Source organism: Rattus norvegicus, chromosome 7 (assembly GCF_021556685.1).
Source record: "Rattus norvegicus strain SHRSP/BbbUtx chromosome 7, alternate assembly SHRSP_T2T, whole genome shotgun sequence".
NCBI classification, from domain to species: Eukaryota; Metazoa; Chordata; class Mammalia; order Rodentia; family Muridae; genus Rattus; species Rattus norvegicus.
The window spans coordinates 6,447,464-6,461,546 of record NC_141540.1 but is presented as its reverse complement, the minus strand read 5'-3'; the positions used below and the strand labels follow the sequence as shown (position 1 = coordinate 6,461,546).

The 14,083-nt window shown below is 44.1% G+C and overlaps 1 protein-coding gene across 8 annotated transcripts in view; it reads right to left on the bottom strand.

Annotated features, from left to right (window-relative positions):
• Sarnp (SAP domain containing ribonucleoprotein) overlaps positions 1-14,083 on the bottom strand; it is a 60,841-nt gene that overhangs the window by 528 nt on the left and 46,230 nt on the right. For 4 of the 8 annotated variants that reach the window (XM_087557687.1, XM_087557686.1, XM_087557681.1 and 1 more), the window contains 2 exons: positions 11,143-11,232; positions 6,443-6,490 (listed from right to left, as the gene is read on the bottom strand). In XM_087557687.1, coding sequence (XP_087413813.1) covers positions 6,449-6,490; positions 11,143-11,232 — 132 coding nt within the window. In that variant the 3' untranslated portion in view covers positions 6,443-6,448. 8 annotated transcript variants of the gene reach the window in all.

Below are 14,083 nucleotides of genomic sequence, written 5' to 3'. Positions count from 1 at the left end.
GAGGAGCACTCACTCAGGGCATGGGGGAGGATGAGGAGCACTCACTCAGGCATGGGAGAGGATGAGGAGGAGCACTCACTCAGGCATGGGGGAGGATGAGGAGGAGTACTCACTCAGGCATGGGGGAGGATGAGGACTCACTCAGGCATGGGGAGGATGAGGAGGAGCACTCAGGCATGGGGAGGATGAGGAGGAGCACTCAGGCATGGGGGATGATGGGGAGCTCTCAGGCAGGGGGAAGGATGAGGAGGAGCACTCACTCAGGCATGGGGGAGGATGAGGAGCACTCACTCAGATCATGGGGGATGGTGGCCAGGACTTGGGGCTGGAGGATGAACTGAGGCTGGGAAACTGAGGGTGCTTAGAACTCCTCACAGAGCTGGGTATGACACAGTCCCAAAGACTGCAAAAACACCTAGCCCCCATAGAATGATCGCCACAGAATGATCGAGAAAGGTTGAAATGGTCCAGCCAGAGTTTTATTTTATAGTACCCTAATCCTGGGTGCCTCAGTAGTTCTATCAAAAGTCAAGCCGGCAGCTCCCCATTGTAGTTAAATGTTTCGAACACTGAGTCCACTAAGGAAAAAAAAGCTTCTCACATGCTTACAGCACAATTCACAAGCAGAGTAAGGGGTGGCAAGAGTCTTGCTTGAGTCCCAAGATTCAATTTACCACCTGGCCTTCTCTGTGCCATTAGTTCTACCAAAGCTTTCCTGGCAATGAAACTAAAAGGCCCTGGGCTGCTTCTCAGAAAAAAGCCCAACCACATAAACAGGCACACTTGTATATACAAAGGCTCCGCTCACCAACCCACCACCATCCCCTAGCTAGAACCTATTTGTGGGAGTATGTTAGGGTAATGTCCCTCCCTACTTATCCTAGATCTCCATCAAAGCTAACAAAAGGACTAGGAAAACATTAAGGATGTGTGCTAAGCATGATGTGCCATTTAATTCTCATAGCCTCAAAATAGGGTTTCTACTGATAAGAGTTTGGAAAGCCACAGAGCAATTAAGTCATTTGTCCAGTGAGAATGCAGAGGCCGTAAGGTAGAACAAGGAACCAAACCTAAGTAGGTAACATAGGGTATTATGTTTTAATCTAATTTAATCTGTTGTTAAATAATAAAGGTGGGAAACTGAATTCACACCACACAAACTGAGAAAGTTGAGAAACAACTGGATTCAAAGGGGTGGTAGAGACATCCCTTTCTGATGTCTTTGAGGAGAACAACAAGATAGAGGTTAGGGATCTGAATGCAGTGTAACTGATAAGAGCACTTGCCTAGCATACATGGGAGTTCCTGCCCACCACTGAAAACCAGGCATGCTCCACAGGCCTGTAACCCCAGCATAAGGGAGGCAGAAACAAGACCCAGAAATGTAAAGCCATCCTCAGCTACATCTGAGGCCAGCCTGTGCTAGAGACCTTGTCTCAAGAGATCAATAGTCAGAAAATGAGTGCCACTGTCTGTCAGAGGCCTCACATAAGAAAGTGGTTTAGAAAGTTATCCTGTCTCAACTATTCAAATCCCCCTCATTCCGTGTCTGACCTAACAAGAAAAATTCTGCTCTTCTGCCTGCCTTCCCATAGCCTTCACCCCTATAGAAGCTTTCAGCCTTCTACTTAGCAAACGAGCCTCTGATGAGAGAAAAATAAGTAGTCCTAGAGAACCATAAAAAGATTTACAGCTGAGGAGTATAGTTCTCCCTGCAGCTTGCAGACTGGGTGGTGAAGAAGGGCACCTTGGTGCTCAGGTCCCAAAGACAAAACTCTAACCATGAATGTTGGCCGAGTCAAACAAAATGGACTCAGGTTTCCGGGATCAGTTTAGTAGAAACAGATATTCTGAACTGTTCATGCTCTCTGTGTGGAGTGACAACAATGAGACAGGAGAGGGCTCAGGCTTAGGAGTTAGAAGAATCTTCTGACAAATATACGAACTGGAGAGATGGAACAAAGAGCTATTAAAAGAGAGGAAAAAAAACCCTACCATAAAACGTCATAAAAACGTTTATGGTGAAAAGCACCATAAAACGTTTGGAAAAAGCCAAGCTCGGTGGTCCACACCTTTAATCTCAGCATTCAACAGACACATGCAGGTGGATCTGAGTTTGAGGTAGGACTTGTTGTTTAGTTTCCAAAGAGTGGGGTAAAGAAAACTAAGACAATGATTTCGCCTTAAAAGAACAGCCTCTAGAGATGGAGTAGTCTGTGAATGCCTGCTGCTCAGCTCTAAGGAGAACCTGATATGGACTCCTAGCTTCCACATAAAAAGACAGGTCCAGGGGTTGGGGATTTAGCTCAGTGGTAGAGCGCTTGCCTAGCAAGCACAAGGCCCTGGGTTTGGTCCCCAGCTCTGAAAAAAAGAAAAGGGGGGGGGGAAGACAGGTCCAGTAGCATTCATCTAACTCTAGAACTGGGAGTTAAGAGTCCTGTGGATCAGTGGAAATTATTAGCTAGGCACTCTAGCTAAATCAATGAGCTCCAGGCTCTGTCTCAATAAATCAAATGGTGTTCAATCAAGAAGAAATCTAATGTGTCCTGATGTGTCCTCTGGCCTTAACATGCACCCATCCCCACCACATGAACAGAGGGAGAGGAGGGGGAGGGAGGAGAATGAGAGTCTTAGCCAGGTAAAGCAGTCGTCACATCACTTTAATAATCCTAGCACTTGGGAGGCTGATGCTGAAGGATGCTGTGAAGTCAAAACCAGCCTGGACTAGCGATGAGGGCTGAGGAGTACAGAGAATCCTAGGTCGAGTCGAATATGTCTCTGCAAGGTTATGGAGGATAAAGAGATAAAGATTATACTGAACCCAGCACTCAGGAAGCATAACCAAGTGAGTCTATGAGTTCAAGGCCAGCCTGGTCTACATAGGGAGTTCCAGGACAGCAAGAGCTACCTAGAGAAATCCTGTCTCAAAACAGGCAAACAAGTCAACGTTAAGGGACCCCACTATTATATTCTATTATCAGCATCTATTTTGTTACATCAATATTTAGCTATGCAAAGCCACTCTGGGATATAAATCCTACTGAATCTATACTCTGTCTTCTGAAACAAATTCAGCAATTTCTACGGTTGTTTTCAGATGAAGACACTGCAGAAAGGAGGTTATATAGCCTTATGTAGAAAGGGGGTGGGGGTGGGGCTCACATACTACTGATGAAAGGAAGAGAGTCACTCCAAAACATCTGGCTGAACAGCTGAGGAATGCCGAATGGCTGAGAAATACCTAAAGAAATGTTCAACATCTTTAGTCATAAGGGAAATGCAAATCAAAACCACCCTGAGATTCCACCTCACACCAGTGAGAATGGCTAAGATCAAAAACTCCGGCAACAGCAGATGCTGGCGAGGATGTGGAGAAAGAGGAACACCCCTCCATTGTTGGTGGGATTGCAGACTGGTACAACCATTCTGGAAATCAGTCTGGAGGTTCCTCAGAAAATTGGACATTGCACTACCTGAGGACCCAGCTATACCTCTCTTGGGCATATACCCACAAGATGCCCCAACATATAAAAAAGACACGTGCTCCACTATGATCACAGCAGCCTTATTTATAATAGCCAGAAGCTGGAAAGAACCCAGATGCCCTTCAACAGAGGAATGGATACAGAAAATGTGGTACATCTACACAATGGAATATTACTCAGCTATCAAAAGCAATGACTTTATGAAATTCATAGGCAAATGGATGGAACTGGAAAATATCATCCTGAGTTAAGTAACCCAATCACAGAAAAATACACATGGTATGCACTCATTGATAAGTGGATATTAGCCCAAATGCTCGAATTACCCTAAATGCACAGAACACATGAAACTCAAGGATGACCAAAATGCGAAGGCTTCACTCCTTCTTTAAAAGAACAAGGGGTTGGGGATTTAGCTCAGTGGTAGAGCGCTTGCCTAGCAATTGCAAAGCCCTGGGTTCGATCCCCAGCTCCGGGAAAAAAAAAAAAGAAGAAGAACAAGAATACCCTTGGCAGGGAATAGAGAGGCAAAGTTTAGAACAGAGGCAGAAGGAACACCCATTCAGAGCCTGCCCCACATGTGGCCCATACATATACAGCCACCAAACTAGATAAGATGGATGAAGCAAAGAAGTGCAGGCAGAGACAGGAGCCGGATGTAGATCTCTCCTGAGAGACACAGCCAAAATACGGCAAATACAGAGGCGAATGCCAGCAGCAAACATTGGAACTGAGAACGGGACCCCGGTTGAAGGAATCGGAGAAAGGACTGAAAGAGCTTGAAGGGGCTTGAGACCCCATATGAACAATGCCAACCAACCAGAGCTTCCAGGGACTAAGCCACTACCCAAAGACTATACATGGACTGACCCTGGACTCTGACCTCATAGGTAGCAATGAATAGCCTAGTAAGGGCACCAGTGGAAGGGGAAGCCCTTGGACCTGCCAAGACTGAACCCCCAGTGAACGTGATTGTTGGGGGGAGGGCGGCAATGGGGGGAGGATGGGGAGGGGAACCCATATAGAAGGGGAGGAGGGATTTAGGGGGATGTTGGCCTGGAAACCGGGAAAGGTAGTAACAACTGAAATGTAAATAAGAAATACCCAATTTAATAAAGATGGAGGAAAAAACAAAACAAAAAAACCAAAACAAACAAAGAACCATAAAAAAAAAAAAAACCTGGCTGAGGAGGTGACAAAACTTTAATCAACTTTTTCTTCTATTAAGTTTTTCCAAAGTCTCAGAGGAGACAAATTTCCTAAGCTGGCAACCTTTCATCTATTCTCCATAGGTTTCCACCTTTCTCCCCCCCCCACCCCCACCCGGAGCTGGGAACCGAACCCTGAGCCTCGCGCTCTACCACTGAGCTAAATCCCCAACCCCGGTTTCCACCTTTCTTATGAGCCAGAGAATATGCAGCAGCTGGCTGGCCTTGAAATCCCCTGTGGCCCATGAGTGCTGTGATTACAGCTGTGCCCTGGCTGTTCTGGACTCACTCTGTAGACTAGGCTAGCCTTGAACTCAGAGATCTGCCTGCCTAGCTTCCCTATGGTTGGAATAAAGTTTCACTCTACCAATGCCCAACTCGAAGCTTTCAAATAAGGGAAGTTCTATGACCTTTCCAAAGAAATCTCCCAAAGAAAGTATTTATTAATACCAAAATACAGGGATTAAACTGAGAAAGCCAAGGTAGGTGTGGTGGTGCTGTCTGTGGTCACAGCTCTAAGAAGGCAAAGAAGGATGACTAGACTCATGGCCTCCTGGACTACACAGCATGTCCCCAGCCAGGCTACAGTGAGCCCTGTCTAAAAACAAACAGACAAACAAACAAACAGACAAACAGGAGAAAATACGGAAGGTACGTAGGAGAAAACTTATATCAACTTTCATATCTACACAGAGAACAAGCAATCTGCTCAGACAGTCAAACCTTTCCGAAGGAGGTAACTACGTAAGGAAATTTAATGTTATCCAAGACATGCCACCACTGTAACTGTAAGAGATGAGGACAAACTAGCACAGAACCAGACTGCAAAGTGGAAAGGAGGCTGGCACCATTGTGCAGCAGTAATATACTTATCCAGAAAGTCCAAGCCCCATGCTTGGGACAGACTGCAGACACACACAGATGCACCCCCCCCCCCCATCTTGTTCCACTTCTGTCCCAACAATGCTTAACATCCCTGATACCCAGTGAAGCTTTAGACTCTATACTCCGGCCTGAGGAGTGGCCAGCCTCTTTACCCTGAGCTAGGTCCTACACAGTGTCCCAGCAGACAGGGCCTGTTTTATACAGTTAGGCTTCATTCAAAGTAGAGGGCAACTAATCTTTAGCCCCACATTTTATCCTTACATTTCCTAAAACCCTAAGGCTTTTTCTCCACATTATCACAGTGGGTTGCTCCAACCTAAGCAAAGACTTGGGGTGACTTGGCCTCATTATGAAAGATAAAATAAAGCATATCTGTGAGTATGAAGAAGATAATGAATTGGCTAATGATAGACCCAATCTACTTTATCTTCTTTTTCTACAGGAAAAGGCATTACAGTTAGTTCTCCCTAATATTTGTCATTGACACTCCCTCTGTGTGGTCTAATCAGGCTCTAGGAACTTAAAAGGAACACCTAATAAAACACATTTTCTTTTCTTCCTCTTTTATTAATAAGCAAAAATAATTAAAAACAAAAACCACAACAATCTTAAATGCAGAAGAGCAGTTAAATAAAACTGCTACCGAATTCAAGGATGTACCAAACGTACATGCTTCCTCACTGTGAGGCACATGACTGTGTATGTAGGCAGATAGGTAGGGAAGTGTGTGTGTGTGTGTGTGTGTGCGTGTGCGTGTGCGTGTGCGTGTGTGGTGTGTGTGGTGTGTGTGTGTGTGTCTGTATATATAAAACCAAGAAAATCTGAGAAATGGAAACCACTATGGGGTGGGCAGAAAGCACGAACTTTTCATTATGCAATCCCAAAACGCTCTGCTCTTTTTCTTTTCTTTGCCTGTAACAAAAAGCAAGAAAAAAAATTAGATTGCATGATAATAGAAGATTAAGTTCCCAGCATCTTTTAAACCAAACCCACATTAACTGTCAAAAGGCCCAAGAAGAGATAACACCTAACTTCAGGCAGAGACTTTATTCCAGAATCCTTCAAGTTATCCAGTCAGAACTGGGAGGCTTGGTGAAAAAGAGACGGAAGGCAGACACAGCCACCCACACGTATACATTGAGTTAAACACACCCACATGTATACATACATACATACATACTACATACATACATACATACATACATACAGTTAGACAAACAGAGGGTGAGGAGGAAAGCATGTTCAGGGAGTGAAAAAAGGGTGAAGAAAAGCGTGGCAGAGGGTTGGAGATTTGGCACAGTGGAAGAGCGTTTGCCTAGTAAGCGCAAGGCCCTGGGTTCGGTCCCCAGCTCCGAAAAAAAAAAAAGAAAAGAAGAAGAAAAAAAAAGCGTGGCAGAAAAATGTACAGTTCTCAACGATCAGTAGGAAGATAGGAGATTTCAGGGTTAAACAATACCATCCACAGAGAGTCTGACTCTTCAATGCCAAGAGATTAAGTTGGAAGAGGAAGGGTGTGGATCCTCCCATCCCCCCCCAAAATCAAGCCTTCTCCCTCATGTCTGAATGCCCTTAGGTGGTCATTTAGTGTCTAGCACTCCCATGTTGTATATGTGCCTTTAAACATGACCGATACTCTAATTATTTTTATTACCAGGGCCACATGGCAACAGCACTAGTAGGTGAGTCCCCTGAGGCTCAGCAGTTATGTACATTATGGGTTCTGTAAAGAAGGGAGCATCAGAAAGCGGGCACACACTCTACCTCATATGGCCGAGGAAAAGCACCATGTCCTTATTTTCAACTACAGCCCTAGACAGAACCCAGCCAACTTCTCTGAAGTCAGTTCACACGTCAGGTTAATTTCTTTCTTTCTTTCCTTTTCTTCCTTCCTTCCTTTTTTTTTTTTTTTTTTTCGTTTAAGGTAGAACACACTTCAAATCCTTTGGTCCATGTAAACTGCACTCGCTTCAGAAGCTACTACTCTCTTATAGACCATGACTTCCAACCAAAGCCATTGTCCCTCTAACCTGGAGAAACCAATGTATGCACTTAGTAAAATACCTGGCTTAAGGAAAGCTTACACATAAGATAATTCTAATCAGAAGAAGTAAGTGCACCTCGCTACATCACCAAATAAGCAGCTATTACCTACAGATAGTATTTTATTTCACTAGCACAAAGCCTACAATTTTTTTTTACATTTTTTCTAGTGAAGAGCATAAACTGACCTTAATTTTTTTTGAGATTTATTTTATGTATACAACTGTTTTGTCTGCATGCATGTTATTTGCCCCATGTACATGTACATGTACATGTGTGTAAAAGCAACATGGGCTCTTAGCAGCAAGCTCTCTCTCCAGCCTTTGATCCCTAATCTTCATGGCATATAATGCTTACTTATAAGGAAACTTTAGGGAATAGTAAGATGGTTCAAATGGTAAAATGCTTATTGCACAAACAACTGTCAGGACCCACATAGAAGCTGAGCAGGGATAAGGGCAGACAGGCAGACTCCTGGACTGGAGCTCACTCACTAGCCAGTCTACCTCACTACGGAGCTACAGGTTCAGTGAGCGACCATGCCTAGAACAGAACAGAACAGAACAGAACAGAACAGAACAGAACAGAAGAAAAGAAAAGAAATGAAATGAAGGCAGTCAACATTTATGTAGAACCTTTATGCTCTACATGCACATCTGCACACAGAGATTCCATGTACAATGGGGCAAGGGAAGCAAATGAAATAAAAGCAAAACTCTTCCAAGACTTGGAGTAAAAACATTCATTTTTAAGACACTATCTCCAAATAAGGAGAATCTCTGCAAGTTCAATGTTAACTTGGTCTACATAGTAGCTACTAAATAAGACCCTGGAAAGGGGAAGAGAGGGAAAGAATGGGGTGGGAAAACTCCAAGGACACCATAGCTGTCTTCAGACACACCAGAAGAGGGCATCAGATCCCATTACAGATGGTTGGGAGCCACCATGTGGGTGCTGGGATTTGAACTCAGGACCTCTGGAAGAGCAGTCAGTGCTCTTAACCACTGAGCCATCTCTCCAGCCCTGGGAAAACTTTTTCTTTTCTTTTTTTTTTTTTCTTCCAGGCTGGGGACCGAACCCAGGGCCTCTAGCAAGCGCTCTACCACTGAGCTAAATCCCCAACCCCGGGAAAACTTTTAATAGTTAAAACCATTTGCTGTTCTTGCAGAAGACGCAAGTTTGGTTCCCAGCACTCACATCAGGTAGCTCACAATCACCATTAACTCTAGCTGTTTTGGCCTCCATGGGAACCTAACATACTCACCTACAAATAAAAACCAAAGCTAAGGCAGACATGATGGAACATGACTGTAATCCTAGCACTTAGGAAACTGGGGCAGGAGGACTGCTTCAAGTACAAAGCCAGACTGGATGACCATGAAGACCTTGTTTCAAAAACTAGTCTCATCCACACAAATGCCCAGTCCTGGGCCGAGCAAGGACACTAGTGGACATGCCAAAGTGGGCAGAGGAAAAGCCCACGAGGCTCAACCCTACACAAAGAACCATAGACAACTGGGAAAGCAGGGACTGGGAGAGGTGGTCTTTCCCAGGGAAGAGCACACACCAACTGGTTGTCCAGTGTCAAACTGTCAGCCTTTTTTAGTGGGGGGGAGGGGGGCGGAAAGAGGTCATGAATTTGACAGAGAGCAGGGATGGAGTGTATGAGAGACTTTGGAGGAAGAAATGTTGTAATGAAGTTATAATGTCAGTCAGTGGTAGTGTATGCCTTTAATTTCAGTAGTTAGGAGGGAGGTAGAGGCAGGCAGATCTCTGAGTTTAAGGCCAGCCTGGTATACAAAGTGAATTCCAGGACAGCTTGTCTCATTCCAACCCATTCCCCCAAATAAAAGACGCTATTTGCAATGGAGACCAGCAGGGAAGGGAAAATCTCCAGGTATATCAAGCACACTCCAGGACAACCTGAACGCCCAAGATTAGGTAGCGACACAAAACAGACTACATGGGGGTCTTTCAGTTGGTTGGTTGATATTTTTTGTTTTATTGATTTTATTTTTAAAATTTTGTTTGTTTGAGAAAGAACACATAACATGGGTAGTAGAGAGTTGGGGAGGATCTGGGAAGAGTTGGCAAAAGGGAAAGAATAAGATCAAAATATACTGTGTGATGGGGCTGGAGAGATGGCTCGGTGGTTAAGAGCACTGACTGCTCTTCCAGAGGTCCTGAGTTCAATTCCCAGCAACCACATGGTGGCTCACAACCATCTGTAAAGAGATCTGATGCCCTCTTCTGGTGTGTCTGAAGACAGCTACAGTGTACTTATATATAATAAATGAATAAATCCTTAAAAAAAATACTATGTGAGAAAACATTTAATTAAAAAAACCCAAAAAAAACAAAAGACACAAAAAATATTAGGTGTTTTATTTAGCAGCCTATATCTAGCCTACTTACGTGCCCAAGCAACAGGTTTGGCTACGGAGTGGTAAAGAGTCCACGGACTGGATTTATGCCCACCTACCCCAACAGTGTGTACCGTACAGGCCCATACCTAGTACTGTAGATCTGACCAAAAGCCCATGGTTGGAGCCTCAGGAATGAACCTACTCCTTCCTATTCTTCCAGTAAATGGATATAGCACCACATTACTTTCAAGTCCCTGTCTACCTCCCTATAGATTAGTCTAGCCTTTAGACCTCATCACAGGGAGGGTTTCTGAACAATGGATGGTAGTAAACTCGCAGCTGATCAAAGTGCAGAGACTGAGTGTATGAGGATGCCCAGCCACAAATGACATCTATAAGGAACATCCACGAAGCTCAGGGACCATTGTACAAGAGGGGGCAGAAAGACAGGAAGAGCCAGAGGTTGGAGAACGGTGTCTTTTTGACATGACTCATACAGCAGCTATGGCTGCCCACACAAGACCTGCAAAAAATCAAGCTAGTAAACATTCCAGCATGGAGCAGGAAGAAGTTCAAGTGCGCCCACCCCTAACTGAAGAGGTACTAAGAGTTGCTGGCTTCTGGGGGAAGAGCCAGCTTTCTTTCCAGGATCCCGTAGGGCTCCAGTGGATGACCCTGAGTCTACCCACTAGCTCTGGTACCTCTGAGTATATGAGTAACTCACTCTGTGGGTTTTTGTAAAGAGGTGGGCAGTGAGTAGATCTGGAAGAAACAGGTGGGGAACATGATCAATACACACTGTATAAAACTCTCAAAGGATTATTAAAGATATTACAGTAATAAGGGAGAAAGTAGGCTATGGAAATAGAGGTACTTCTCCCTCCCTTCTCAATGTATTTCCTTGTCTTCTTTAAGAGCTCTATGGAGAACCAGGGAAACAAGAGAACAGATAGAAGTATTAGCCAAGCAAGCCGGACAACCTGAGCTCCATCTCCAGGACACACAATCAAGAACGACTGTCCAGAGTTGTCCTCGGACCTCCACACAGAAGCACTGACACTCAAGGGCATGTGTGTGCTTACATACACAATTCTCTTAATTTTTTGTTGTTGTTTGATTTTACTACTAGCTCTATGAAGCATTCTAAATATAGTTCACCTCTGTATCCTCTGTGGTTCCAGTTCCAGCTGAACTTGTCACAATTCCAAATCTCTCCTTCCGTTTCTTCAGCTTCTCATCATCCTCAGACTGTCAACGGACCAAGACAACAGCAAAACAAGTTAGTCTCTATTTACAAGTTTACAGGAATAAAAACTGTAATTTATCGGTTACAATATGTGAGCCAACCTTATATCAGGAGCCGAAGATCACACAAATGTGAAAGATAGAAAAGAAAATAATCACCTGGACATGGTGGCACACACATTTAATCCCAGCACTTGGGAGGAAAAAGCAGGTGGATCTCTGTGAGTTTGAGGGCAGCCTGGTCCACAGAGCAAGTTCAGGACAACCAGAGATACACAGAGAAACCCTTTCTTGAAAAAACAGAAACAAACAAAAACTAAACAAACAGAAAATACACCACCTCGTAATACGGTTTAGCTACACTTTGGCCCCAAGAACTTGTGTGTTCTAAGTCTGGGACTAGAAACGTGACAGTGGCGGGAAGTGGTGAGACCTTTAAGAGGTCAGACATAGCATCTCCACCTGTGCCCTGGAGCTAAGGCTGTTCCACAGCCCTCCTTACCCAAATCCTGCCTTGGGAGAGCTGGTCTAGGAGTGCTGATACACCTAAGATCACAGGCTCCAGTCAAGAGACAGTAGGATCAACTAACACCAGAGATACCCAGATATGGAGAGGCAAGCGCAAGAATCTAAACAACAGAAACCAAGGCTACTCGGCATCATCAGAACCCAGTTCTCCCGCAACAGCAAGTCCTGGATACCCCAACATACCAGAAAAGCAAGATTTGGATTTAAAAATCACATTTTACAATGATGATAGAGGACTTTTTTAAAATATTTTTTATTTATTATATATAAGTACACTGTAGCTGTCTTCAGACACACCAGAAGAGGGCATCAGATCCCATTACAGATGGTTGTGAGCCACTATGTGGTTGCTGGGATTTGAACTCAGGACCTCTGGAAGAGCAGTTGGTCCTCTTAACCACTGAGCCATCTCTCCAGTCCGATAGAGGACTTTAAGAAGGACATAAACAACTCCCTTAAAGAAATACAGGACAACACAGGTAAACAAGTAGAAGCCCTTAAAGAGGAAACACAAAAATCCCTTAAAGAATTACAGAAAAACACAACCAAACAGGTAAAGAAATTGAAGAAAACCATCCAGGCTTTAAAAATGGAAATAAATAATAATAGTAAACAATAAAAACTCACAAAGAAGATAACCCTGGAGATAGAAAACCTAGAAAAGAGATCAGGAGTCAGAGTTGCATCACCGACAAAATACAAGAGATAGAATAGAGAATCTCAGGGGCAAAAGATACCATAGAACACATCAACACAACTGTCAAAGATAATGTAAAACACAAAAAGCTCCTGGCCCAAAACATCCAGGAAAACCAGGACACAATGAGAAGATCAAACCTACAGATAATAGGTATAGAAGAGAGTGAAGGCTCCCAATTTAAAGGGCCAGTAAATATCTGCAACAAAATCATAGAAGAAAACTTCTCTAACCTAAAGAAAGAGATGCCCATAAACATACAAGAAGCAAGTCCAAATAGATTGGACCAGAAAAGAAATTCCTTCTGTCACATAATAATTAAAACACCAAATGCACAAAGTCAAAAAATAATATTAAAAGCAGTAAGGGAAAAAGGTCAAGTGACACATAAAAGCAGACCTATCAGACTTACACCAGACTTCTCACCAGAGACTATGAAAGCCAGAAGATCCTGGGCAGATGTCATACAGACCCGAAGAGAACACAAGTGCCAGCCCAGGTTACTGTATCCAGCAAAATGCTCAATTAACATGGATGGAGAAACCAAGCTATTCCATGACAAAATCAAATTTACACAATATCTTTATACAAATCCAGCCCTGCAAAGGATAATAGATGGAAAACTCCAATACAAGGAGGGAAACTACAGGGGCTGGGGATTTAGCTCAGTGGTAGAGCGCTTACCTAGGAAGCTCAAGGCCCTGGGTTCGGTCCCCAGCTCCGAAAAAAAGAACCAAAAAAAAAAAAAAAAGGAGGGAAAGTACACCCTAGAAAAAGCTGGAAAAAAACCTGGATACAGAAAATGTGGTACATCTACACAATGGAATACTACTCTGCTATCAAAAACAATGACTTTGTGAAATTCATGGGCAAATGGATGGAACTTGAAAACATCATCCTGAGTGAGGTAACCCAATCACAGAAAAACACATATAGTATGCACTCATTGGTAAGTGGATATTAGCCCAAATGCTCGAATCACCCTAGATGCACAGAACTCGTGAAACTCAAGGATGACCAAAATGCGAATGCTTCACTCCTTCTTTAAAAGAACAAGAATACCCTTGGCAGGGAAGAGAGAGGCAAAGATTAAAACAGAGACTGAAGGAACTCCCATTCAGAGCCTGCCCCACATGTGGTCCATACATATACAGCCACCCAATTAGACAAGATGGATGAAGCAAAGAAGTGCAGACCGACAGGAGCCGGATGTAGATCGCTCCTGAGAGACACAGCCAGAATACAGCAAATACAGAGGCGAATGCCAGCAGCAAACCACTGAACTGAGAATAGGTCCCCCGTTGAAGGAATCTGAGAAAGAACTGGAAGAGCTTGAAGGGGCTCGAGACCCCATATGTACAACAATGCCAAGCAACCAGAGCTTCCAGGGACTAAGCCACTACCTAAAGACTGTACATGGACTGACCCTGGACTCTGACCTCATAGGTAGCAATGAATATCCTAGTAAGAGCACCAGTGGAAGGGGAAGCCCTGGGTCCTGCCAAGACTGAACCCCCAGTGAACTAGACTGTGGGGGGAGGGCGGCAATGGGGGGAGGGTTGGGAGGGGAACACCCATAAAGAAGGAGAGGGGGAGGGATTAGGGGGATGTTTGCCTGGAAACCAGGAA